Source organism: Ochotona princeps, chromosome 1 (genome assembly GCF_030435755.1).
Source record: "Ochotona princeps isolate mOchPri1 chromosome 1, mOchPri1.hap1, whole genome shotgun sequence".
Lineage (NCBI taxonomy): Eukaryota > Metazoa > Chordata > Mammalia > Lagomorpha > Ochotonidae > Ochotona > Ochotona princeps.
This window is the reverse complement of record NC_080832.1, coordinates 53472270-53499083: the sequence shown is the minus strand read 5'-3', so window position 1 is coordinate 53499083 and position 26814 is coordinate 53472270. Positions and strand designations below refer to the sequence as shown.

General features: G+C 52.5%; 1 protein-coding gene across 3 annotated transcripts in view; it reads left to right on the top strand.

Annotated features, from left to right (window-relative positions):
• The first annotated feature begins 6413 nt into the window (after nucleotides 1-6413).
• FOXO3 (forkhead box O3) overlaps nucleotides 6414-26814 on the top strand; it is a 107934-nt gene continuing 87533 nt past the window's right edge. Inside the window, exons 1-2 of one of the 3 annotated variants that reach the window (XM_058659987.1) lie at nucleotides 6414-6629; nucleotides 7815-8588. In XM_058659987.1, coding sequence (XP_058515970.1) covers nucleotides 7941-8588 — 648 coding nt within the window. In that variant the 5' untranslated portion in view covers nucleotides 6414-6629; nucleotides 7815-7940. Of the gene's footprint in view, nucleotides 6630-7814; nucleotides 8589-13226; nucleotides 13701-16708; nucleotides 16876-26814 lie in introns of those variants that run through there. The other 2 variants (XM_058659992.1, XM_058659996.1) reach the window with 2 other exon arrangements.

Below are 26814 nucleotides of genomic sequence, written 5' to 3'. Positions count from 1 at the left end.
GGGGGGCTCTGAGCTGTGATATTAAAGACAGATCCAGTCAGAGAGAGGAGCAGCAGCAGCAGCTCTCAACACCAACTGGAACGGCTTCTTTGGTGGAAATGCCAGTGGCCCCAGGCCAGAGGCCTCGACTGCCATCTCTGGGTGCCCACCTCAGGATGGGTAGTGAGGGGCTCAGAGATCTCCATCCCACAACCGATGGGAGCCCTAGGCTAACAGGCCATCAACAGGGGTTCACCCAGGTCTGAACTGAGAGGAAAGTGCCTCCAACGTGGGACATAGCTCCTGCAGGCCCATGTGATGCCCTGCTCAGCAGGGGCATTCACAGCCCACAGCGATGGCTGCGCCTTAGGGCACTTCTCCATTGCCATGGTTTGCTGTGCGTGTGCACACAAGCTTGCTAGCTTGTTTACAGCACAATTGCCAAAGTTGCCCAACTTTGTTCTCTGCTGTCTTCTCATTTTACAGGTTGACTCCGTTCTAGGTGTGGGGGAGGTGGCGGTGGTGGCAATCAACAGATTTCATGTCAGGCTCTGAATTACACAGTTCTGAGAGGCTAAGGGGCAGCCCAGCCCAGCCCAGGGCGAGGAGGTATACCCTCGCTGAAGCCTAACCAGCGGATCCTTCTGGCCCTTGTTTCCCCAAAGTGCTGCACTGGAGCTCCAGGACTCTAAGATGCCAAGTGCTGGGCATTAGCAGTGGGCATGCATACCTGGGCACTTTACAATTTCTCCCCAGATGAGAAATGGGTAGAATGGACCACGTTCAAAGCTCAACACCAACTGTTGTAGGCAAGTCAGTTGGCATTCTGACTTCATGTCCTCCTGTTCCTGATGTTACAATGAGAATTTTCACACATTTACACTTTAAGGCTATAATCACAAACTCTCATTTGAAAGGCAGATTTAAGGAGAGAAGGAAGTCTTCCATCCACTGGTTCACTCCCCAAACGGTGGCAATGGCTGGGTCTGGACTTGTCTAACTCCAGGAGCCAGGAGCTTCTTCTAGGTGTACCATGTGGGACCAGGAACCCGACGACTTGGGCCATCTTACACTGCTTTCCCAGCTGTGTTAGCAGGGAGTTTTGAAGTGAAGCAGTTAGGATTCAAACCAGAGCCCATGTGGACTACAGGCTCCACAGGCGGAGGCTTAACCTACTATGCCATGGTACTGGCCCCACAGACTCTCATTCTTACTGCTGGCTTGTAAACCAACTGAGTACTTTCTCCAATTGGCCAACAATAATCTGTCAGATACTTAACTTGTTCCCTGGGTCTCGAGGTCCTAAAATCTGATCGGGAAAGAAAAAATTGAAACCAAGTAGTAAGTGTTTATTTTTTAAAAGAAATGTGCAATCTTTTTTTTTGAAGATTTATTTTTTATCTGAGAGGCAGATTTACAAAGACAGAGGCAGATTTATAAAAAAAGAATCTTCCATCTGCTGGTTCACTCCCCAAATGGCCACAGTGGCCAGAGCTAAGCTGATCAGAAGCCAGGAGCCAGGAGCTTCTCAGTCTCCCACATGGTCTCCTGCTTTTGCCCCAAGAGTTCTTAAAGGGGCCCAGATCCCTCTTTCTCAGGAGTTGGGGCATGCTACCTGTAGCCGGCCACTACACAGATAGCAGACACAGGTGGGGATGGCTGAACCCCAAGCAGGAGGAGGCACACGTGGAGGGAGAGGCCCTGACGGACATGCACACTGCCCAGGCACAGCATGCCACGAGCCGCCAGGACCACCAGCTCTTCAAAGTTTTCAAGAAGACTGGAATGCAGAGTTTAGGTGAACTCCCCCAGCTCTTTAACTGTCAGCAGCCGACTCAGAAACCTTGAAACCTGGGCAAGTCAGAAAACAGCCAACCTTACAGGAGCTGTGGCCGTTTCCTGCCACAGCCTGGGGCTGGTGAGGGAGCAGTGTGGAATGTGTTTGTGCGTCAGCTTCTGGCCCTGTGTGTGGAGGCCCAATGGCCCACAGGAAGCGCCTGGCCTCTGGGCGCAGGTCCTGGCCGGGTGGATTCAAACAGACCTGCCACCCTACAGCAGGAGGGGGCTGGGCCCTGCTGGGGGAGGTGGCTGCCTCCAGGGATCAGCATGGAACGAGTGGGTGCTCGTGGCTCTGCCCTCAGTTCAAGCAGGAACAAATTAGAGTGGAAGCACACACCGGGCTCTGCAGGAGACCCTCGGTCGTGCCATCGGCCTTCACTGCCTTACCTTCACCAGGGCGAGCTTTTGCAATGAATTGCAACATAAACTTCCACCTGTGGAGCTTGACATTCATTCACTCCAAGAGGCATCCCAGGTACTGCTGGTTAAAAAACTCCCCCAGGTGCAGTACCATTGGAATCTGAATGTTTCCACCACTGCTCTCATTGAACCAAATCCCCCAACTCCTGGAAGCTATCATTCACATTTTCCAGGAGAGGGACTAGGGGCTCCGTGGTTAAGCAGCACCCCCAAAGCCACACAGCTGGTAAGCTGGGAACCTCTGAGGCTGCATCCTTTCAGGCCAGGTGCCATGCAGCACCACGGTAACTTCCTCCTGTGGTCTGTGTGGGGCTTCAACACTGCGGATGAAGTGCTGAAACTGACCAAGCAACACCAGCTAAGTCCTCATCTTTATCTCATAAACCAGAAATGCAGACTTGCCCCTGGTTTCTACCCAGTTCCAAGCCAGCACCTGAAAATGGGCAGACTCTGCCCTCCAAATGACCCACAGGAGGACATACCCACTGGGGAAGCTTGGCCGGGGAACTGAATCGGCCCAAGACTGAAACAGGCAGAAGGGGGAAAGACTGGGAGCTCCTGGCGCTGGCAGCTGCAGAGGGTGGTGACAGAGCTCGCCTGGATTGCTACCCGCCTGCCAGCATCAGCCCGAGCTCATGGTGTGTACTCAGGTACACAGTGTTCACCAGGGAAGTTCATGGGAGTAGCTGGCTGAAGACAGCGGAGGCAGAGAAGGGGACACAGCAAGGTACAGGGTGGACACAGTGGGGCAGGGGTGTGGGGAGGATATTGGGGATCCTTGTTCTCTCCAGTGGGCATGTATTCTGTGTCTCTGTGTTTGCTGACTCTGCTGGGCTGGGCAGAGAGGCCATGCTTGGTGGGCAAGGAGTCCCGCGGGGAGGCAGTAGGCTGGGTCCCTGGTCATCAGCTCTCAGAGGGAGGCTCCCACCGCCTGGGGACTGGCACTGGCTGGCACCCAGGGGCCGAGGCTCACCTGGCTCATCTTCTTCAGGAAGAAACTTGGAACTTGTGTGGCTCCAATCACTGAATTTACCAGCCAAAAGGAAAGACATCACTGCCTTAAGCCATTCATGGAAATATTTAGGGCACAGCATAACACGGATCAGGAACACGGCGCATAAGTTTGAAGCAAAAATTCTTCCACTGGCATTCCTTCTCGACCAAACAAGCCTGGCTTCTGCAGCTTTCCTGCACAGGGAGGGGTAGGGAGAGGCAGAGAAGAACCCAGGAAATCCACAAGGGAAGGCAAAGGTCAAGGGCAATTTCAGGCCAAAACGGAGCACTCTTGATATTCAGTCTCTGGGTTCTTTAAGGTTTGCCCATAGGCTTGCATTAGTAGGGTTAAACACACACAAAGCCAGCTGTTCGCAGCCACAGAGCCCCCAGCTCCTTTGCAGCTGGCCCAAAGGAACACCTCCCGTGTGCCTCCAGTGCCTGTCTCCTAGCGCTTGCCAACTCTTAACTCTTTAATAGGGCAATTCAGCTAGAACGCTAAGCCCTCTGAGCCAAGCGGCCGGAGTCCCGCCTCCATGCTTCAGTGTGAAGGGCCTCCACGCCCTCACAATGTGGAATCTTCTGGAGTGGCCTTGGGCCGTGCGTTCTGCACAGGGGCACTCAACATATCCACAGCCCAGCCCACAGCAACTCATTCCTTCTAGCTCTGCACTCCAGCAGCCAAGGACTGTCCAGAGCTGAAGAACAAAGCGTTCAGGTCTCCTCTTCCAGCAACTGGAAATTCTCTGGATTGGATGTCACATCACGGCACAGAGTGTCTCCCATCAAAAGTGGACGCTAGATTGTGGATAATCCGGTCTCCCCTGACTCTGCCTCCCCCTCGGGCCTCCAGGTCTTCAGCACAACTGGCATGAGATCGCATACCACTGTCCACACTGCCCAACTGGGCTGTAAGCCCAATACAAACTCTCAGCGGAGCAGGGCCGCAAAGAGGAGGGGGGAGCTCGGGCTGAGCGGGAACCCGCCCAATGAAGCAGGACCGCCCCCTCCTCCTTTCCCAAGGAACACAAATGCATCAGTGGCCTTGGGACCAGGAGTGCAAGGGTGCAGACCAAGGCAAGCGCCCAGGGTTCCCCTCGAGGTCAGGGTGTGCACGGGAGCACGCAGGCAAGCCTGAGACCCGCTCCAGAACTGGCAGCTGGGGGACCCTAACCCCTGACACCCAGGGTCAAGACAAGCGGCCGGCTTTGTTTCCCAGAGTGGTGATCGCAGCAGCCGGGCCCGGGGGCGTGGAAGGCAGCGTTCCGCGGCTGGAACCCGTCATCTCTCGGTGGCCTCTCCGGCAAGCGCGCGAAACTCGCAATCGGGCTTCCTCGGTTGCGTTTAGGGGAGGCGCGTGGGGGTAGCAGGGACGGCGCCTAAGCTGGCCGCGAGCACCGGCGACCCGGAGAGGGCGGGTGCCTCCGCGTCCCCCAGCAGCTCGAGCGGCCCCACGCGCCCTCCCCGCGGCCGCGCAGCCAGCGCGGCGTTCCATTTAAAAATAACACCCACGTGCGCTGGTAAACAAGCGCGCGCCCCCCGCGCGCGCACGAGCGGCGCGCGCCCGGCCCCGTCCCGCACGCGTCTCCGCCCCGAGCGCCGGGGCTGCCGGGCCTTAGCGCCGCTGCCCGCTCTCCCAAGTTTCCTTCCCGCGCGTCTCCTCACCGCCCACGTCGGCTCCCTCGCTCCCCTGCGTGTGCCCCGGGAGCCCTGCCAGGGCCTCGCGCGCGGCTGCTGAGGGGCGACCCGTCCTTTTTTTTTTCTCCTTTCTCCTCAGCGCACTCCCTTCCGTACTTCCTTAATTTTTTTTTTTTTTTACTCGATTGTTTATTCTTTGCTTTGGGGGGCGGAGAGGGGAGTCGGGGGCCTGGAGACGGGCGGCCGCGGCCAGTCAGCGCCGAGCGTGGCTTGACGAGGCGGCGGCGCAGCGAATGGCGACGCGGCGCCGAGCTCGGGGTCACGCGCGTGTGGAGGCGATGACATCACCTGTTTGTACGCGTCCATCTAGCTTGGCGCAGGGGGCGGGGCCGCGCGTCACTTGAGTGACGGGCCTTGCGTAAAACCCGGAGCGCGGACTGCGCGGACGCTCGGCCGCAGCTTTTATGTGTGTCGGATTGGTGCGGCGTCCACTTCTGCACAGCCAAATACCGAGCTCCAGCGGCTCATTTTTTTTTCCTTTAACAGGTATTTTTTTCCCCACCACAGCGGATAGGCTTTTGGCGTGCATGTACATTGATGTTGTGCATTCTTAGGCTGAGTGGCTAACGAGAAACGAGCTGAGCCTGGCATCATTGGATCACGACTAATGAAGTAAAATTAAAAACAAACAGAAAGGTACAAATGCACCACCAGAAGTTCTGTAGTCCAATGAGAATAAAATGACTTCCCATTCTCAATTGTTCCAAGTCTTCTCTGTCGTTTAAGACTGAGGGGAGGGTAAGAATTTTTTTTCCGTGATTGCACTTCTCTAACCCCCACTGGCCATGAACTCCAAAAATGCAAGGCGATTGCTAGCAGGGCGTGCGCGCTGCGGGACTGGGGGTGGGGGAGGTGTCCTGAGCGCAGCTGGTGCATCCCGCAGGCACTTCCACCACCTTCGCCATTCGCTCTCTCCTCGCCGTCAGCAGGCAGCACCTCCACTCAGGTGTTACCTGGTGTCCGGTTCTAATGTGGGCAATCCGACACCGGGAAGGGCTCCGAGCCCGGGATAGTGTGCGGCCCAGCAGGCCAGGGACCTCTTGGTGCCTGGAGGCGGGGGTTGCCCAGCTCCGAGGAGGCCCAAGGGACTGTGCCCCGTGGAGGTTCGAGGAGGCTCCGCGAGCTCTGTCACGCGCTCTCCCACCTCTCTCTGGCGCGCGCCCGTGGGTCAGCGCCGTGCTTTGTTGTCCAGGCTCTCAGGGCGGGAGGAGGTGCCCAGCTGGGAAGGCGGCGGCGAGAGCCTTGGGCTTGCAGACCCCGCGGCGCGCGCCCCGCACTCCCACGCGCAGTCGCGCGGAGCCGGTGGCGCAGGCGCGCGCGCACACACAGACACACGCACACACACACACACACACACGGACACGCAACCATGCGCCCGCGGCCCCCGCCCCGGCCCTCCCCCTGGGCGGGGACCCGTCCGCCGTCAGCCTAGGTTGAGGCTCCCTGCGTGTGTCTATAACTTTGTGCTGCTGCCGCGGCAGCCCTGCTCGTGGAAGGGAGGAGGAGGAGGAGGAGGAGGAGGAATGTGGAAGGCGGCGGCGGCGCGCAGGCTGACAGGCGGTTCCTCGCGCGGGCTGCGGCGGAGGCGGCCCGAGCGCCTCTCCTCGGCCCAGGTTACGCTCCCCCTCCTTCCCGTGGTCCGGACCCGCGTGGAATTGTGCGTCCTCCCGCCTGGTCCCTGAAGGGGAAAGGCAGCCGAGGTAGGTTCAGGAGCTTGTGCAAGCGGGGCGGCCGCCTTCCCCAGTGACTCCGGATCTGCTTCCCAGCGGGGCCAGGCGCTTCCCTTTTTCCCCTCCCCGTGACTCGTTGTGCGCGTCCCCCTCTGCGCTGCCGCTGGTGTGTGTGTGTGTGTGTGCGTGTATGTGTGTGTGTGTGTATTTAAAAGGACTTGAGGGAAGGGGGGAAAACTGTCAAAATGGCAGCAGCTGGAGCGGGGAGGTGATGAACGTGCCGGCCCCGGGGCTTTCTGGCAGCCCGGAGAGACTTGGCGCTTCCAGACCTGTTGGAAGATTTATACTCCTTCTTGCCCTTTCCTTGGGCAGCGAACGGAGGGCAAAGCACCCTCGGGAAAATCTACCACACGGACCCTTCCGAAGTGGCCGTACCTAGCGCCGGGGCTGGACCTCCCACCCCCTCCACGGCGGACACCCGTGTGGGGCCGCCTTGTCCCCCCTTCTTTCCGGTTCTTATTTTAGAAGTGACAAGGCCCACTTTGCGCCCAGACCCTGTTTCTCCCCGCTTCCCCCAACCTCGACTCCAGGGCCAAGAGGTGGGGAGAAGGGCGCCCGGGCTACCCGAGCTGGGTGGAGGGGGTGGGGGCCGGGAGTCGCCGAGGCAGCAGGACTGGGGTGGCTGGGGGCAGGGGAGGGAAGGGGAGCTGCGCGGAAGACGCCACCGACTTCGGTGGTGACGGTGGCGCCGCGGGAGGCACGGGAGCAGGCTGGAGCGAAACATAAACAAACGCACGCCCGCTCGGGCTCCGACCGCGGCTAGGCTGCGCCAGCTCGGGCCGGTGGACCGCTTTAAAGGCGCGGCGCACCCCTCCCCCGGCCCGGCCCCCCTCCTCTCCCCGCCCTGGCCCTCCCCTCCCCCGCCCTGCCACCTAGCCCGGGGAGAGACCTGCAGATCAGGCGGCGGCGGCGGGGGAGGGGGCTGCCCCGTGCGCGGCCGTCGATTCGCCCGCGTCTCCCCCGCGGCCTGGCCAGGGGGCGGCGTCTGCTGCGCCAGGTTCTCGGGACGCACGTCTCCAGGTCTTGCCTGTGCCAGGGCGCGCGGGTGCGGTGTTGGCGCGGCGGTGGTGGCGGCGGCGAGTGAGGACTGGCCGGGCAGCGGGCTCCAGCCCCGGATAACCAACTCCCCTTGTCTGTCCTCTCGTGCTTTTTCAGCAAGCAGCAGCGGCAGCGCCCCCATCCCTCCTCTCCCACCCCCTGCCGCACCCGCCCCGGCGCGAGAGGAGAAGCGCGAGAAGAGCCGCGAGCGGGCAGGCGGTGCGGTGCGAGCGGGCGCCGAAGATGGCAGAGGCGCCGGCCTCCCCGGCCCCGCTCTCTCCGCTCGAAGTGGAACTGGACCCGGAGTTCGAGCCCCAGAGCCGACCGCGTTCCTGTACTTGGCCCCTGCAGAGGCCGGAGCTCCAGGCGAGTCCTGCCAAGCCCCCGGGGGATACGGCCACCGACTCCATGATCCCGGAGGAGGAGGACGATGAAGACGACGAGGACGGCGGCGGCCGCGCTGTCTCAGCCATGGCGATCGGCGGCGTTGGCGTTGGTGGCGCCGGTGGCGTTAGCGTTGGCGGCACGCTGGGCTCCGGGCTGCTCCTGGATGATTCGGCCCGGCTGCTGGCTCCCGGAGGGCAGGACCTCGGGCCGGGGCCAGCCCCGGCGGCGGGCGCGCTGGGCGGCGGGACGCAGACTCCTTCGCTGCAGCCGCAGCAGCCGCTGGCACCACCGCAGTCGGGGGCGGCCGGGGGCTCGGGGCAGCCGAGGAAATGCTCGTCGCGGCGGAACGCCTGGGGGAACCTATCGTATGCCGACCTGATCACTCGCGCCATCGAGAGCTCCCCGGACAAGCGGCTCACTCTGTCCCAGATCTACGAGTGGATGGTGCGCTGCGTGCCCTACTTCAAGGATAAGGGCGACAGCAACAGCTCTGCTGGCTGGAAGGTGCGAACTCGCTCTCTCCGGGGGCCGGGGTGGAGGGGAGGCTGGCGGCGGGACCCGCCGGGCCTTTTGTGCGGCGAGGAATGAGTCTGGAGTGAATCAGAGCGCACCTGCGCAAGGATGTGAGGAGGGGGAGGATAAGGGGAAACTGGGATGGCCAGGGTGGAGGCTCTTTAGTGAAGGCTCGGTGGGGAGGGGGGTTGTGCGACCCCCATCTCTCCAGGCGGGAGGACGACCCAGGCAATTGGGCGACCCGAAGCATGGGGTGCGGGGGCAGGGGCACTTCGGGGAGTCTCGGCCTTGGCCTGGTCGGTGGGGAGGGCGGGCAGCGAGTGCGGTGGTTGGATTCTCCGGAACGGCGGGAAGGAGGTAAGACGATCGGCTGCCAACTTTGGAACAGAGTTCTCTGTAGTGGGGGGAGGGCGAGGAAGGGTGCGCGGGGTGCTGGGAGAGGAGGGTAAAGGTGTGGGGGAGTGTTTGCGACTTGGTGCGGGGCTGCGTGGTTGCACGGGTGCTTCTGATAGTCGACTAGTTGCGTGAGAGGCGGAGGGTCCAGGAGGTGTTAAACAGAGGAGCAGGCAGCGCCATAGGAAAGGTAGTGTTTGCAAGCCCCTGCTTGGCTGACTTTTGCCAGTGCTGTTGACTGCATTACATTACCTTGTCGCGATGTCAACCCCCTTCTCCCCAGTAAAGCTGCACCTTACGTAGCTGCTGAAGTGTTGTTGGGTTGGAGGGGAGGCCTAGCATTGTCACTTCCAGGTGGAGAACCGCACCTGCTGCTCCCACTTGGGCCTGCCCTCTGGCGCTGTGGAAGGCAGATCCAGGTGAGAGAGAGAGAGAGAGAGAGAGAGAGTGTGTGTGTGTGTGTGTGGAGGGGGGGGGGGATTAGCTGTTAGGAAGGTTCCGTTGCAGGGTTGGGCTAGAATGACTTTTTCTTTTTTATAGAGAAGGGTTCCTTACTGCTGCTTCTCTGCCTCTGGGGGCCCGAGGTCTGGAGAGGTGTGGAAAGGTCTGTGATGTAATGACTTCCTGCAGTTAGGCATTAACTCCTGTGCCCCAGCTGGGCTGCAGGCTGGACCCTGCTCCCTGGCCCAGATAAGAGCCGGTGCAGGCCCAGAGACAGCCCTGCATGGTTGGAAACACCACTATTCGTTAGTTGCCCTTGTTTGTAATTTAATGTTTGTGCCAGAGGTCTCTGGTTCCTCCTCCCGTGTCCCTCCCTCCCTTAGGAAGCATGCTGTCTCCCTGCATCCTGGTTTCATCTCAGCTGAGAACCGAATGGAAGCCATGGAGAGCGGAGCAATGTCTGAGAAAAGCTCGAGCATTGCATGTGGGAAGCGTTGTAGTTTGTTTCTGGAAAACCTTGCAAAGTCTCTCTCTTAATTACTAGTATTGGAGAGGCCTAGTGTAGGTACTTGACAAGTGCTTTGACAGGCTTCCCGAAGTCCGTCCGCTCACACATGCTGCCCTTAGGATTCTGGCTGCATTGCTTTTCAAAGGAATGGCAGTTGTGGGTTCCAGAAGGTCAGAGCTGGAGCAGTTTCGTTTCAGCGCTATGCTAAGGTGCTGGGTTTCCAGCTGCGTGTGTCAGGGTGGGGGTGAGGGTGCGAGGTCAGAGAAGATGGTTTTGGGATTTGAAAGATTTCAATTTCCAGCACTTGGAATTCAGCCCTGCCTGTTCGGATACAGTGCAAAGAATCTGTTCATGCAGAAAGGTTTTTCACCTTTCCTGTTTGTTGTTGTTTAGATTGCAAAGGCAGCTTATTACCACAAATAATATTTCTTGGTGTTTGCAGTGAAAGATAATAACAACTTCATGAATTTGACTTTTGGTTTTTCAATATAGGAGAGAAAGCTGCATTACCAAAAGTAATGGTGATAGGAACTAGCTACATTTGTGAGCTTGCTAGAGTTACAGTAGAGACTTAAGACCTAGTCACAAACCTTGTGGGTTTGTGTCATAACCATTGTACTGTCTCATGGTTAGGCTTATCTCACCATGCTAGCTCATTTCTCTTTGTCTTAAACCCCATGAAATCCTGTCAATTGAAATTCTGAAGGCTTGGCATGTTTTTCCTATAGGGTACACACTTTATGATTGCTTTTACTTAAGGGTTTTTTTTTCTTATGACTGAGTACAAATAGCACATGTTAACTAATGCTCAAAGATAGAAAAAATAATTCGAGATTTGGCAAGATGACCCTCCTCAGAAGACACAGCCGTGGAGGATCTTGCTCGTCTTTGATGATGGAGAAGGCCCTTTGAAACTCAGGCTGGCTTTCTATTCCGATAATGACTAATAGCCAACCTTTTCTTGTGGTTGTGGTTTAGAAGGGGGGAGAGGGGGAGGCAGGGAGAGATCGGGAGCGCCTTGTGCCCCATTTCCACACGGCCACATCTGGGAGCTGATTCCTGTCCCAAGAAGGCATCTGAGGCAGGCGTGTGCGTTTAAACCGCACTGCCTGTATTCTGACACGTGCCTAGGATTCTGCCCTTAGAGAAATGTCTAGAATTCAGGTGGCTCTTCTGGTGCGTGTGTGGCATGGCATGGCATGTTGGTACCTAGAGCTTGCTGCTCTTGTGGCTGCTTGGGCCCTTGTAACCAGGATCTTGTAACCAGGATCTCTGAACCAAAGCGGCCTTGGGGGTTGGGGGTCTAGGCCAGTGGATCTGTTCCCCCAGTTACACTTCAGAGTCACTTGGGGACCTCTAAAAACAGCCAGTATTCCGAGAACCTGAACTGGACTGGCATGTGAATTAGCTGAGGTTCTATCTTTTTTTCTTTTTAAGCATTTGACATTATGCTAAAGTATGACCAGCATATTTGCTGGTCTAGTTCAGCCTTCTTATTTTATTGGTAGAAAGCTGCTTCTCTGGGAAGTTAATAACTTTTAAAGATCACATAGCTAGGTCAGAGCTAAGTAGTAGCCATGGCCCTAGAAGTCTTTGTTTTTGAACACACTAGGTAATTTACTTGATAATGAATGGGCTGTCTAAGTAAAAGATGCTTTCCTGAAAAGCACGCTTGCCGCTGAGTTCACAGCTACAGTTTTCAGCACAGGGGGATAGGCAGCATTTGCTGAGGTCGAGGGGAGCGAGTGAGGGTTTTGTGGGCTGTCCAGTAGCATACCCGAGTGTGTGCTTAGGAACTCCGAAGCCATGAAAGTGGCGAGAAAACATGGTGTTTTATTTACTTATCTGACAAAAAGAGGAAGCCCTCAGTTAGCTTGTGTTTGTCAGCTGCTTGCTGTGCCAGGGAGAAGGGTGATGGCTATCTCGCAGGTTCCCTGACCTCCAGCAGTAAAGGCGAAGTGAAAAGTCAGATGTGGTTAAGAGAGGAAAAGGTTACATTTCCTTTGATTTAGATGAATCTTCACTTGCAAACCCCACCCGGTGTGGAACCCTCTGTCCTCCTGAGTTCCTGTTATCTTGGAGAGAGAGCTCTGAGGACTGCAGGGTTAACCTGGTGGGACTTGTTTAGCCTGCGCATGCACACACCTGCACTGCCTGTAGGTCGGGACCCCCATCCTGTCCGGCAGCTGTGAGGGTCTGTGGTGGCTCCTGGGCTTTCACATCCAGGAGGACAGGGGCAGCCAAGTCTCCTGCTTGTTGCAGTGTGTGCCCTGTGGCCTGTTGGCCACGGTCAGGAGGAAGCAAGGCTGACCTGGCCCTCAACACTGGCTTCTTGCCTGGCCACACCTGTGCTTGGATGAATGCAACCAGCTCCTTCTCCACGTACTGCATGAAAAAAAAATGGGACTTTAATGGCAACTGTATTTTTTTCTTTTAATTTCAGAAAGACAAAATCAAAGATCATCTCATGTTGGCTCCTAATTTTTGTTTCAGCTACTTTTCAGATCAGATTACCAAAGGGCCAGTGATAGTTGGATGTGAAGAATCTGTCTTCTGCCTGGGCCCCAGTTGCCAAAATGCTGTTTTGTAACTTCCTCTGGTGGTACTGTCTTCGTCAGTGATTCTCAACTTAGATACTTCCTCTTTCTACAACAGCACTGCCAGGGGCTGGGGAGGCGGGCGGGGTGGGGGAGTGGTTTTCCTCTTTTCAGAGCCAAGTCGTTGACCCCCTTGTGGAGAGGACACTGACCCTCTTAGCCCCCAAGATCCAAGGGGCTCTTTAAAAACCAAAGCTAAGTGTGTTATGTTTTGATATGTTTATCTCCTCCTGAGAAAATGAAACTATAATTGACTTACTTTTAGGAGGATTTTAGGAGGGTTTCTGTTCTAGGAAAATGACACCATGAGAGAACATGTTGTTCAACTTGTAGTACTCTGCTTGTGGTTCCTAAAACCTGCCAGATCGTTCGATTTGGAACTTTAATGAAGAGGCCTTATCGTCTCTGTGGGGCCGGAGGAGGTTCAGCAGGCTCTGGGCATCTGTCCTTGCCGCAGCACCATGCCGCTTAGCCACTCACATAGCCATGGGGAGCTGGGGCTCGATTCCTGTCTTTGACTTCTCATTTCTCTCTCTTTCCGCAACACGTCGAGGGGCCACTTGTCCACTTTGCTGCTCCACATGGAGCCGAGGATCATCCAGGTGGGTCAGCGTCCCTTGATGTTACAGCCAGGAAGTGTCCAGGAAGTGGACAGAGATGGCGCAGAGAAAACTCGTCCTTGCCCATGTGCTTTGCATCCCTTTTCACTCACCCAGGAGTTTATCAAAGGCACACTGTGTGCAGGGCATCCTGCCAGGGCCCAGGGCTACGGTGGTAGCACAAGGCAGATAAGACTGCAGTGCAGGGGAGTTCAGTTCCAGTCGGGGAGAGAGAAAATAAACACACACGGCTGTGCTTCATGAACTTCACGCCGTCAGCTCTGCCTTGTGCACGTCCGTCCTCCTGTCTGGCAAAGGGCAGAGCTGACTGCTGGGACATGGCTTGGCGTGGCTTTGAACTCTTGGCAAATGCTCTCGAACTTGCTCTGGAGCTTCAGAGCTTCTGTCACGGGGGACTTGTAGTTTGTGTTTTCGGAGGTCCGCACCTGTAGCCCCTGGCTGGATGTCAGGGACTCCCAGTTCTGTGCAGTGGAGTTTGATTGACAACTCTGACTCATCTGTACTTGTTGTTGCCTGGAACTCAGAACTCAAAAGCATCTTCAAGGTCATCCGCCTACTGCATTTTATAGGTTGGACCAACAGCTGAGGCTTCCACAGCTAGCAGAGGGAGCGGTTAAGAGGGTTTGCACGTGAACCCAGAGCATGGTAGCTCTTGGGTTGCCTCTGTCGCTAGCCATTGTGGTTTCCCAGCTGTCGATTCAGTGCTGTTCCCCTTCGGTTCTGCAAGCTCTGACTTTGTTGCACCCTGTTCTCTTTCTCCTCCACTTCCACCTCCTCCTCCTCCATTCTTCCCACTCAGCCTGGCATGGCCTAGTGCGCTTGCCGAAATAGCTTTCTTTGGAGACCTCCCCCCTGCACCTGCTGCCTGTTTCTTTTGTCATTTCCCTGTGGCTCTCATTAGACTGCCATGCACAGTCTAAGAGCTTTGAAAGCAGGGCATATGCCTGCTGGACAGGTAAGTTTTTCAGAGACTCAGAGCTGCCTTTTTGGTGTGTTTACGTCATCAGCCCATGCAGAGGGACTCATCCGGGGACTTTGACGCTGAAAGGACAGCATGAGTCAGAGCAAGTGAGCATCCTGTACAGTCTTGGGCGCTTTTGCAGCTGGGAGTGTAGCCTGGGCCTTAGAGCTGCTGGCGTGGATGGTGACAGGATGTGTATAAACACGAAAGGACGTACTCGTGCAGGGTCTTGCTTTCTGATATAGAAGTCTCTGAAAACTCAACAAGTGTCCATCATTACCACCACAGAGACTGAATGAAAGCTCTTCTTGGTGTGGCCTTGACATTAAGAGAAAAATGAAGTCAGATCTGCCGTGTGTGTGTGTGTGTGTGTGTGTACATGCACCCACTTTATGCAGCAGCCTAGACAGTCGCTGTAGAATTGCTCAGCCACTGCTTGCAGCAGCAAGGCTGGAGTTCAGAGTGTTGTGCGTATTGAGGCCCATGTCCGAGGTCCACGGAGTGGGAAGAATCCTAGGAGGAGGGGGCTGTTGCAAGCATCCTGGGAGAGGAACCTCTTAAGGCAACTTGGCAGCTTTTCCTCCATAGAGTGCCCTGATGAGGTGAGGAGGCAGGTGGCCGTGCCGAGTGACAGCATCCTGGTCCACACTGATGCTGGATCTTAAGCATCCGGCTCTTCCCGGACAGCTCTCTCCGCTGCTGTATCAGTTTCCCCAGAAGCAAGAGGCATGATCAGAGCAAGGCGTCGTGTGGTACTGCCGGGTCTCATCATTTGTGGGAAAACACAAATGTGGTTGTGTGGTTGGAGGGTGTCTTTTCTTCTCTCTCTCTTTTAAAGATTTGTTTTTATTGCAGAGGCAGGTTTACAGAGCAAAGAAGAGACAGAAAGATTTTCCCACCCTCTGGTTCACTTCCCCAAATGGCCGCAATGGCCAGACGGAGCTGAGCTAATCTGAAGCCAGGAGCCAGGAGCTTCTGCTTGGTCTCCTGTACGGGTGCAGTGTCCCAAAGCTCTGGGTCATCTCCATGGCTTTCTCAGGCCATAAGCAAAGAGCTGGATAGGAATTGGAGGAGCTGGGACAGGAACCAGCACCCATACAGGATGCTGACACTTGCAGGTGGAGGATTAGCCAGTGGAGCAATTGTGCTGGACTGGGTTGGAGGGTGCCTTAAGCCGGACCTTTTTTTTTCTCTTCCCTGGTGTATGTGCAATACTTCTTACTTAGGCTGTGGAGACTTTCTGTTCTTGAGACTTTTCTGGAGTGTGTCAGAAATAGTGGTGGGATAGCATTGCAAAGCGCAGTGTGCTAATTTCCTTGATGTATTTTTGCCACTTAGGGGTCATTGCCCACGCTGATGAAGCAACCGGATTATCTGTCAACTGAGGGCTCAGCCATGTCGGGGTGTCCAGACACACCCACGGGTTCTGCAGTGGGGAGGTGATACGGACAGAGGAAGGAAGGCAGGTACCACGATTCCTGCAGGGGGCAAGGCCACATCCCAAACAGGTGGCATGCAAACCGGGCAGAGATGAGTTGGGCAGTTTCCAGAATGTGCCTTGAGATTTCTTATTGTGTGTGTGTGTGTATAAATGTATAGGAAGAACACTGCATTGCATCTTTCCTTATGTTTTTGATGTCTGGTAAAATGTCATTCGACTCCGAAAGCCACCGAGAATTTATTTTAAATTCGGAGCCAGCAGAGGGAGTATACAAGTCTTAAAGCTGATCTCAACTATTTTTTTCCCCTTATGCTGCTGAAGTGCACACACACGCACTTCCACATAACCTCATTGTCACCATTGAGAAAGGATAATGTTGGGTGATAGCAGACATTAAAAAACTGAAGTAACACATTAAAAAAAAAAAAGCACCTTGGTTTTCTGAGACCGATAGCTTGCCTCCTATTCCCAGATTGTTAAGTGAGAAAGCTTTTAACTGAAAAATACCCTCCACACAGGAGACCCAGAAGAAGCTCCTGACTCCTGTCTTGAGACGAGTCCAGCACCAGCCATTGCGGCCATTTGGGTAGCGAACAGCTAATAGAAGATTCTCTTTATCTGCCACCCTGCGCTGCCGTTGTTTCTTGGCTTTATTTTGTGAAGGCAGATTCTGTGGGGGAGAACCCATTTACAAGGAGTTTCCAGCAGAAGTTTCAGACAGATCTCAAAGTCAAAGATTTTGTGTTTGGCAAGGTGGTGGAGTGTTGGCGTGCAGGGTCGAATTAAAGGCAGGCACCACACCGAGAAATGGAGTGTTGCTTCCTGCAGTTGCTGGCCAGGTTATAGTGCCACGTCTCTGCTGAAGGTAGACATCTGATGTGTAGGACCCCAAGTGATGGCGTTCGTTGGCCGCGGAGGCGCACTGCCCTGTGTGCTGCAGGGCAGAAGGTGGCTCTCAGAACACTAGCGATTCCCTATTGCACTGCGTGTGCTGGGGGAAAACGTTGTTCAGAAGTCTCAGTTTTGCAAGTAGAGATAGGGTAGCCATGTCTGGAGAGTGTCCAGAGAGCAGAGTGGAATTCTGTGATAAGCAAGAGCCTGCAGAGGGGGTGGGCCCCCAGGCAGGGCCCACGGTACGCACTGCTTTTTTTTTTTTAATATTGGTTTCATTTAGCCATACATTTACTTCGACTCATTTAAATGAAATGTCATGATTCCTTTTGAACAAAATGAATCAGTACTTAAAAGTGCTTCGTTTTTCTTCTGTCCATTCTGCCACTCTTGAGCTTGTCAGCTAGCTGCCTCCTTGGTCCCAAGGTAGGTCTGGCAGGACTGAACAGTGCATACATATATCGTCAGCAGTGTCCAGAGGTGAGATGCTACGTCTAAGTACAAACCTGCCAGGGAGGAGGGCAAGGAATTGTGTCTGGTTGTTAGATGTCTCCTTGAAACCAGTACCACCTTAAATAGATCAAGTTGAGAGTTAAGTCATTCATTCAGATAATGTAGATCTCAAAACTGCTTTGTTTTCCTCAAGTGTCCAATGATTGATTCTGAGTGATATGTCTTTCGTCTTGCATGGTCGGTTGTCTGGATAATCGCCTTAGTCTCATATTTCACGTTCAGCTTGGGCTGAGCGAGGTTTAAAGCTTCTACTCACCTTCTCTCTATATATTTTTAATTTTTAAAACTGATGTGGTTTTCTTCCAATTTTTGGTTTTTTCTTTTTTTGTATAAAGTAAAACACTTTGGGTCTCTTCATTGAACCTTTTTTGTTTGCTTGCTTGTTTATTAAAGATTTATGTATTTCCTTAAAAATCAGAGTTACAGAGACAGCTTGTGTCTGCTGGCTCACTCTCCAGGGGGCTACAGTGGCCAGGGCAAAGCTAGGCACCAGGAGTTACATCCTGAGTGGCCGGGGTCGGTGCTCTTGGCCACCTTCTGCTACTTTTCCCAGGCCATTAGCACGGACTAGATTCGAAATAGAACAGCTGGGAGCCCGAATGAGGTGTCAGCTTCATAGGCGAGTTTTACTCACTGTGCCACCAACCCGGCCTCTCCCTTTGAACTTTTGATGTTGCTGAATTCCTAAAAAATAAACAAAAACAAAGCAAAAAGCTTTGCTGTCAGCATTCCTTTCTAAATCAAGGATTGTTTGTACTTTTGTCCTGGGTTCTGTTTTTGTTTTTGTTTTTGTTTTTCCCAGTAGAATGTTCACTTTCGGTCCAGAAAGAATACATCTTCTTTATTCATTATTTCCCAGTATTGTCCCATTGGCAGCACTAGTTTTCCATGTCTGCATATACCTGTTAGGCAACACACACACAAATAACAACCCCCATAGAGGTCCATAGACTAGAAATATTTGAAGCAAGATAATTGTTTTGAATTACAAACTGAAGCCCTACATTTCTTGAAAAGCAGAATGATGGGTTAGATCCAATGGATTGTTGACACGATCCTTGGAAGCTTGGAAGTGACCTTATAGAAACGGCACAGGCCTGGTTAAAGTTCTCTTTAGCTGATGCTGGTCTGCCTGTGCTTGCTTCAGCACGCCTGGGCCCTTAGGCTCCTGGCAGGTCACATCCTAGGCGAGCTAGTGTACTGTTTCTTGAAATTAGTGGCCTAGATCAGGCCTGCTATCTCCAGCCTTGGCCAACACAGGTAAGTTTCCAGTCTCCTGTTGGAGTGCGTGTCCTCTGCTGAACTGGATGTTCTAAATCAGACCTGTTTAGTCTCCTCCTTACCAAGAAAGGTCCTTGTTGCAGACTGAAGTGGATCGTTTAGGTGGGCCTTATTTTAGGCCTTGTACCATGCTCAGCCTCTGTCATGTCCATTAGTAAGGTGAACTTGACATTTGGCATCAGTTGGTAGTTGTTCTTTAGGGGAGGGGCCGGGTAAATTCTGAGTTTTAAAATCGGAGAACTTTTTGAGTTCATCAGTGAGCAGCCAAAACTGAACAAGAAATATACCACATGTTAATTAAGTATGTTAACCTGGTGGTGCTTTCCTAGTGTAAACTACTGCATATTCTAATTTTTTTTTAAAAGAATTACATTCCAGTTGAATATTTTTGTTAAAAGCTATCATTATTTTTTAAAATGCAGATTCATTGGCACCTTGTCTAATCAGGTAGAATCGCATATTGGTGACTCCTTTCACTCTGGTGGCAATGCTTTGGGATTTTTCCCCTAGGCTCCCAGTGTTTGTGCTGTTGATGTGAAAGAGATAGTCTAAAGTCTTTGTTGCCTTTTTTTCTGGCTGCCTTGTTGTGTCTTTGGTATACTGCCTTAAACAGGATCATAAAGCTTTCAAACACTGCCCCCTCCCCCCAAGCTTGTACCTATTTAAATGAGCTGACCAAGAAGAAACAAACAAACAGAAAGTCTGGCCTTGGGGTTATGGCTATTACAATTTGGAAGACCTGCTTGTCAGTATAGTTACTGGGAAGACAATTTCATCTGACAGTTATTTCCCTCTGTCCTCCCCTGCTGAGGGATAAATTTGGTTTTTCTGGTGCATGATTTTTCAAGGTTGTATTTTTGGATGGTTTCTGAAAAACTAAAGCTTTCTGCTTTCAGTTTCTAGTTATTCTTTTGTTGGTGTACATGGAAAATCGAATTAAAAGATAAGCTGCTGGAATGAATGTCGCTTGCACTTTCCACAAACTTTTCATCTTCTTTTTAAAAATTGTATTTATTTTTATTGGAAAGTCAGATCTACAGAGAGAAGGAGATACAGAGAAAGAGCTTCCATCCAATCACTGGTTCACCCCCCAAGTGGCTGCAGTGGCTAGAGATGAGCTGATTCGAAGCCAGAAGCCAGAAGCTTCTTCCAGGTCTCCCACACAGGCACAGGGTCCCAAGGCTTTGGGCCGCCCTCCACTGCTTTCCCAGGCCACAAGCAGGGAGCTGGATGGGAAGTAGAGCAGCCATGACATGAACCAGTGTCCATATGGGATTCTGGTGCATACAAGGCGAGGACTTTAGCTGCTAGGCTATTGTGCTGGGCCCTTCCATGAACTTTCTAAAGTGCACACCTGCCTGGTTAAAAGGATTTTGTAGCAGGTTCTTTGGGATGTTAGTAAGTCTGGCAGATGGGGGCACTTCCTCAGTCATCTGGCCATTTCTGATTTTCAGGCCATAGGAGACAGCACCACAAATCAGTCAGTCCCTTGGTATCCCTGCTGGCTGCTTCCCCATTCTTGTCTTTTCCCATCTTATCTGGAGGAGGGCTTACTCCATTTCTCTTCTTTTCATTCACTTCTTGTCTCTCTGCGACCTTCTGTGACATTAGAGGTTTTAGAATTGCTTGGAGAGATGGAAAAAAGAGGAAAGAATAATTTTAGTGCTTAGGTCCCATCCTAAAGCGGTGAGTTCAGAAGTGGCTTACAGAACACATAGCCAGGGCCTGAGCTTGTCTTAGGGAAATCGGCTTTGGGCTGTGGAAGTTATCAGCTACTTGAGTGTTGACTCAGCCCCATTTCCATGCGGTGACTGGGTGACTGGGCACCTTCCCCCAGGAACATCCTCGCTGCTGAGCTGGGGTCACAATGAGGGCCTCAGGGAATGGTTACTAACACCAACACCATGTTCACCTGGGGGCTCCCCCACCTCCCTTATCCTTGCATAAATGTTTTAGTTTCTTGACAGTGTCTAGCCACCTTCTCCACATCCCTTCCTTGTTTTTCCAGTCTCTGCTACCTTGTTTAGTAAGTTTTCAGGAAATTCTAAAAGGAGATGATAATGTTTCGAGGCTTGCTAATAGAGATGTACACTTCTTTGTAAGGCATGTTTTTAAAGGCTTTTTTTTTTTTAAGTATTTTTTTTGAAAGGCAGATGTACAGAGAGGAGGAGAAACAGAGAGGAAGATCTTCATCTGATGATTCATTCCCCAGGTGACTGCAATGGCCAGTGCTGTCCGATCCGAAGCCAGGAGCCAGGAACTTCCTCCAGGTCTCCCACATGGGTGCAGGCTCCCAAAGTTTTGGGCCATCCTCGACTGCTTTCCCAGGCCACAAGCAGGCAGCTGGATGGGAAGTGGAGCTACTGGGAATAGAACCGGTGCCCAGATGGGATCCCGGCGCGTTTAAGGCAAAGACCTTAGCCGTTAGGCCATTGTGCCAGGCCTGCCAGTGCAGTTCTTATGACCCCCAGACCAGCAGCAGCATCACGTAGAGTCTTGCGTGCTGGCATCTCAAATTGTCAGGTCTGCCCCAGAACCCGCCACATCAGAGATGCTGGGTCCAACAATTTGTGTTTGAATAGGTGCCCCAGTTACTTCTGCTGCAAGCCTGGTTTTGAAAACCACTGTTTCTCAGGCGTTGGATACGTCTGTGGAGTTCAGGTGAGAGATCCAAGGTGGAAACTCAAAATTCTCCATGAAGTATGGGGCAGAAAAACTGGGCAGATAATCAGGTGTGGTGTCTGTGACCCTGGCCTTCTGAGTCTCTCAGGGCACTGGAGACCACTGTTGCAGAGTGACTTTCTGGCCAGGGCATGGGTACCTGCCTTCTTCCAGGACAGTGACAGTAAGGGAGAATCCCACCCCACCCCCACCCCAGTGTGCAGAAGGAAACAGCTGCTGCTCCCCACGTGCACCTGGTGTGCCGAGGGCTTGCCTTGAAGGCTGGATTCTGGCTGTTTTTGCGATGTCCATCTCCCTGTTCTTGCATTTGGTTTCTGGGAACATTCCTGGTTTGCAGACCAGCATCAGTCAGCATGGTGACTCATCCCCAGACGTGAAGATAAGATAACTTGCTGGATAAGGTGCTTGATGTAATCAGAGTGTGAGTGCTGCAGTTCTGCCCACGCAGCCAGAGGCCAGGAGGCCATAGATGGCGTCTGTCTTGGCTCAGGATCCCAAAAGGCCTTGGACCTCTCCTGCCGCAAGGTGAAGCCAGGTATAGATCCAGTATGTTTGGACTCCGTTGTCCATTAAGTAGGGCCTGATGATGATCCACCACATCCAACATAGCTGATGGCTTTAGGAATATAAATAGTGCACAGAACAGTGGGCTGGCCAGGCCTGCAAGTTCATCTCAGGGCCTCTGAACAGCTGCTTCAGAATGTCGCCTGAGATCTGACACATTCCAAACAGAAAAGAAGGAAAAAAAATCCAACAACAGCAACATTCGTTTGGATTACAGATTCTTCTGCTGAGAGCATACCTTCTGCGTGGAACCACATCCCAGACAGTGTGGTCTGAGTGCTGAGTTGCCAAGCAATGGCTAGCTGGGTTTATTTATTTACTTTTCTTCCCACGAGTGTGAGTGGGTGGGTTGGACAAGCCAGTCTCCTCAGGGTCACCAGGATTCTCCCAAAGTGCTGGGAACAACCTCGGGAAGGGAAACTGCATTGAGCCCCGGATACCTGGACTGTGTGTGGGAGAGCCCTACACAGAGAGTGTGCCATTAACACTGCAAGCGGCATTCAAAGTTGTATTCCAAGAGGGGTTAAAAGACCAGAAGACCATCATGTTTCAGTTGATGGGAACTTGGAGTGCCTGGGATGCTGACTGGGACATTTTCCAAAGCTGCCGCTGCTCAGAGATGAAATATGTAAACACGGGTCAGATGGACTTCCATAGTTTGGTTGTTCCTGAAGCATTGCCTTCTGCTTCCATGTTTTGGGGGCAAGGACGGAGGGGTGTATGTTGAAAGGGTTTGGCATCAAGGATATTTTTACAGAGGAGTAAAGTGCAAGTGCTTTTAAAGAAACCAACCAAGCTTATAAGAAGAAGCCTGCCTGGCAGTTGTCTAGAAAGTTGGGCCCCCAGCCCAGAGGGCCTGTGAGTTCTTGGCTCCCGGGGTCCACATCTCAAGATGGCAATGAGATACACCGTCAGCTTGACCTCTCTTTGTACATGTCCTGAGGAGGTTGTAGAGGAGGCCCTAAGTTTCAGGACCCCTGTGTCCTAACTTCTACGTGCTGTCACATTGCAGAGTTGTGGTTAAAGAGGAAAACTTTTGTTTCCCCCAGACTCCCCTGAAGAAGAGTAAAAGCCGTCTGAGTTGATGTAATGGGCACAGTCAGGGTCATAGGTTTATCCATTATTTCCATGGCTGTACCTAAACTCTGCTGTTTAATTGAGCATTTTATTAGCAGTGTGCCAGAAGCGAAGAGTTTTATGCATGTAGCTGTGTTTTTTTTACACACGAAGAAACTGAGGTACAGAATGGTTAAGTGATTGGGCTGAGGCCATACCGCTGGTGGGACACCTGTGTTTAATAAGGTTCTGCTTTAACTGAATATAGCCCACGGTCAATTACTTATCTCAGTGTCAGGCATTTCGATTTTATAAAACTGCATTGAATCCTCATCGTTTGCTGGGTTGGTGTTCTTCAGAGAGAATTTGCATGGCATTTTGTTAGAATCAAGACAGGTGTATTGTTCTATCTGATTTGTCAGCATTTCAGAGCCCATCAAAAGAATAGACTTAAGTGTGAGGTTGTGGACAAGCACTTGCATTGAACACTAAGAGCTTCTCAGACTTGGCACTTGTGTGAAGTGTGATTGTTAGTGATGGGACTGTCCACACCGCCTGTTTTCTTCAGGCTGCAGGGCCCCATGTAAGCAGTACCCCAGGAAGGGTGAGCCTTTGCAGATTCCAAAGCAAGACCCAGAAACACTCGCTCCAAACGGCCTCCGGATCACCTTGTGGTCACTCGTTGCCTGTCCGTGATCCTCCCTGCCTCACCCCTGTAGAAGTCTGCCAGCCATCATTTGGGGGCTAGGAAAGCTGGTGGGGAGGTTGGGTCTGGCACACATTCTTTTCTTTGGATCTGCCACGCACTTAAAGACCTGGGGCACTGTGCATGGTGACTTAAGATGGTGTCCACAGTGAACAGATGCCGGATGATGGGAGCTGGACAGCCCCAGTTGTGGAGCGCAGAGTGGCAGATGAGGGACAGCCCGGGGTCGTGGTTGTGTGCTGGGGATGGAATAGGAGAGAGTGACTGGGCTTAGGAGAGCCACACATTATGTAATTTTTTTCAGAGAACATTGTCAGTCACTAATGTGCATATAAGAAGTGCAAATGAAATTTCCATTTGTTCTTAGTCGTGGGACTGTTGAGGTCATTTGGGGAGTAAAAACACCATTGCACATCTCTGCTGGAAGCTAGAAGGAGGAGCAGTGTTCTTTTTTTTTTTTTTTGGCAGTGATCTTTTACATTGAAAAATAAAATAATAAAGTCTTGTGTGTTGTAACAGTGCCTCCCAAGGAGTTGAGAATGGCGAATCATGTCCTGTTTGTGCAGGTGGGGGAGGCATTCTGGGTACAAAGTAAAGCTCCCGAGGTCGTTGGTATTTGGTGGGCAAAGGAATGGGAGGACGGGAGCAGGAGGCTGTGCCTTCTTTCCTCTCATCATCCCCTCTTGTGAACAGCAATCTTTGTGAAAAGAAGTTGGTCCTCTGGTACTTCTCATCTGCATGAGAAAGAAGAGGCTCTGTTGTTGTTTTCCCTGAGATTAGTGGTGAAGATAGAACTATCTCCATATCTTAATATACGAGCCATGAATGCTCCAAGAAACAGCCTTAAAAACAATATAGGCTAATTTTGGAATGTTATATAAACAGAATTTTTAACTGTTACATGGGGACGGAATAGTTTCCCCATGCTGCTAGTCCTGCTGTTGTTGGTGTGGCGTGGGCCATGTATTTACTATGTGCTTCCAGAAGTGTGCCAGCTGCTTGGCTGTGGGTATCGTCCTCCACATCTTGCTTTGCAGCTGTGGGAACGAGGCCCAGGAGCTTAAGACTGAGCAGAGGGCAGAGTTGGAGCTGTGCTGAGAGGCCACGTCCTGCCAGCCCTGGGTCCTCAGAGAGAGTTTTACATCTGAGAAACCCCGCCTGGGAATCTTTCTTGAGTTCATCTTGTTGTAAGAACTCAGAAACCTCTCTCTTCTGTCGTGAAAAATTTTTAAAATGAGGTTGGATATCTTTTAAGAAGAACAATTTAGGGACTGGTGTTGTGGCATAGCAAGTTGAGTCGCCACCTGCAGTGCTGGCAATCTCATGTGGCTATTGGATTGAGACCTGGCTGCTACACTTCTGATCTAGCTCCCCTCTTATGGCCTGGGAAAATAGCAGAGGATGGCCCAAGTCCTTGGGCCCCTGCACTCTTGTAGGAGACTCAGAAGAAGCTTTTGACTCCTGGCTTCCACCTGGTCCAGCAAAAGCAGTTGTCATTTTGGGGAGTGAACCATTCAGCCAAAGATGCTTCTCTAACTCTGCCTTCCAAATAAGTTAAAGAAAAAAGAAAAGGAAGAGCAACTGTCTCCCATTGCATGTGAGCAGAGATGTCCTAGAAAGATGTATAAGGGGCCTGGCGTGGTAACCTAGAGGCTAAAGTCCTCGCCTTGCATGTGCTAGGATCCCATATGGGTGCTGGTCCTAATCCTCTCAGTCCTGCTTCCCATCCAGCTCCCTGCTTGTGGCCTGGGAAAGCAGTGGAGGGTGGCCCAAAGCCTTGGAACCCTGCACCTGCATGGAGACCCAGAAGAGGCCCCGGGCTCCTGGCTTCAGATCAGTGCAGCTCTGACCATTGCAGCCTACTTGGGGAGTAAATCATCGGACAGAAGGTCTTCCTCTCTGTCTCTCCTCCTTTGTATATCTTGCTTTCCAATAAAAAATAAATAAGTAAATCATAAAAAAAAAAGAAAAAATCTGCAAGAGACTAAGTGAGCTGCTTGTAGGTGATGGTTGCATTCTCTTTACCTTATCCCCACCAGGCGAGTTACTGATGGCAAGCTTTGGGATGCTCTCTATTTTGAGTAGACAAGTTGTGGAACACACTCTGGGTATTTTGCTTTCTCTGACTTCCTGTATACAGTGTGTATAAAGACAGGAAGCCCCATCTGAGCCAAGGGAAGTAAGAAGTAGTGCAGTAGGCCAGGCTAGCACAGCCCAGCCCGGGATCCTGACTGCTGGTGCCCAGATGCGCCTTTGTTTCCGCAACATCCCTGACCTGGGTCCTGTTTCCTGAGGGCTTTAATCTGCAAGATGGATCATGCTAGCTTGGTATTGGAACCCCTGAGCTTTGCAGCTGACTGCCTGGGTTGTCATCTCGTTTGTTCCTTTGTTCTCTGAATGAGAAACCTCAGGTTCACAGCAGCTGTGAGTGTGCTCACCTGAAACCGTGCAGAAACACCCCCTGGAGTCGACCCAGCAGTCACCAGGGAGGAAGACTCCCCAGCTGCCCCATGAATGTCTGTGAGGAACCTGCACCTGCCTGGACAGATTCCTTTCTTCAGACACCATGAGACCTTGATCTCTGTAGGGTGAAGCAAGGCCTTCTGTGACACATGGCGAGTGTGGACGCGTTCTGCAGAAACGTACCCTGCACAGGGATAAGGCCACAGTACTGCCCTCTATGCCTTGAGGCCTGAAGGCAATACTGCTTGGTAACAGCTTAGTGCTGCCAAGTGATGGCCAGAGTTTCCTGAGCAGCTGTAACTTTGATGGTTGTGCCTAGGGGAAATGTCTGCACCACGTGCTGTTTTTCCAAGCATTAGTTTCTGTCATGCAGGTGGTGGGTCAGTGGCTTTAGTTGGCAGCTATTGGTTGCAAGAAGAAGTTGAGTTAGAGTTTCAGAAATGGCCTGCTGTCAGTCTTCCCAGTCAGAGTAGGGAAGCCTTCGGAGGGGAGATTTCTTTGGCCTTGGGCCCAAGAGTGAAAGTGCCGCTTCCTGCCACTTTCAATGTTATCAAGAGATTTCTGTCTGGGCACTGATGACCAAAAGGTTTGTGACAAATAGGATTCCTAATGCCCTGGTGAATTAATCGACTTGTACTTTGAAGACGAAATAAAATTGCAGTAAATCACCTGGCTTTATCTCCTGTGAGCAGGCGTTGGTTGACAGCAGTGGTCTTAGCGTTCCGCAGCCTGGGCCAGTCCTGACATTGAGCTTGAGGAAACATGTACATGTGCAGGGCCCACAGGACTTGACCTTCTAAGGACAGGGCATGGAGCTATGGTGTCTAGGTCACAGCCGGAGCCACCCATGTACCTGCTTCCACTCAGGTAACGTGTGATAGCGCAGAGGATAAAGATGGGCCTAGACATACGTGGCTGTTCCCGTTGGAACAGTAGAATGATTGATGGGGACATGCAGACAGAGTTGTACTGTTTTTTGGGAGGTGCACCAGTCTTCCCTCCTCTGGGTAGAAGGGAGGCTCGCTGTGCTGTGCACCTGAGCATGCTTTGTTGCTGTCATTCATGATCTTACCCCCGAGAGTGAACAACCAAAGAATTTC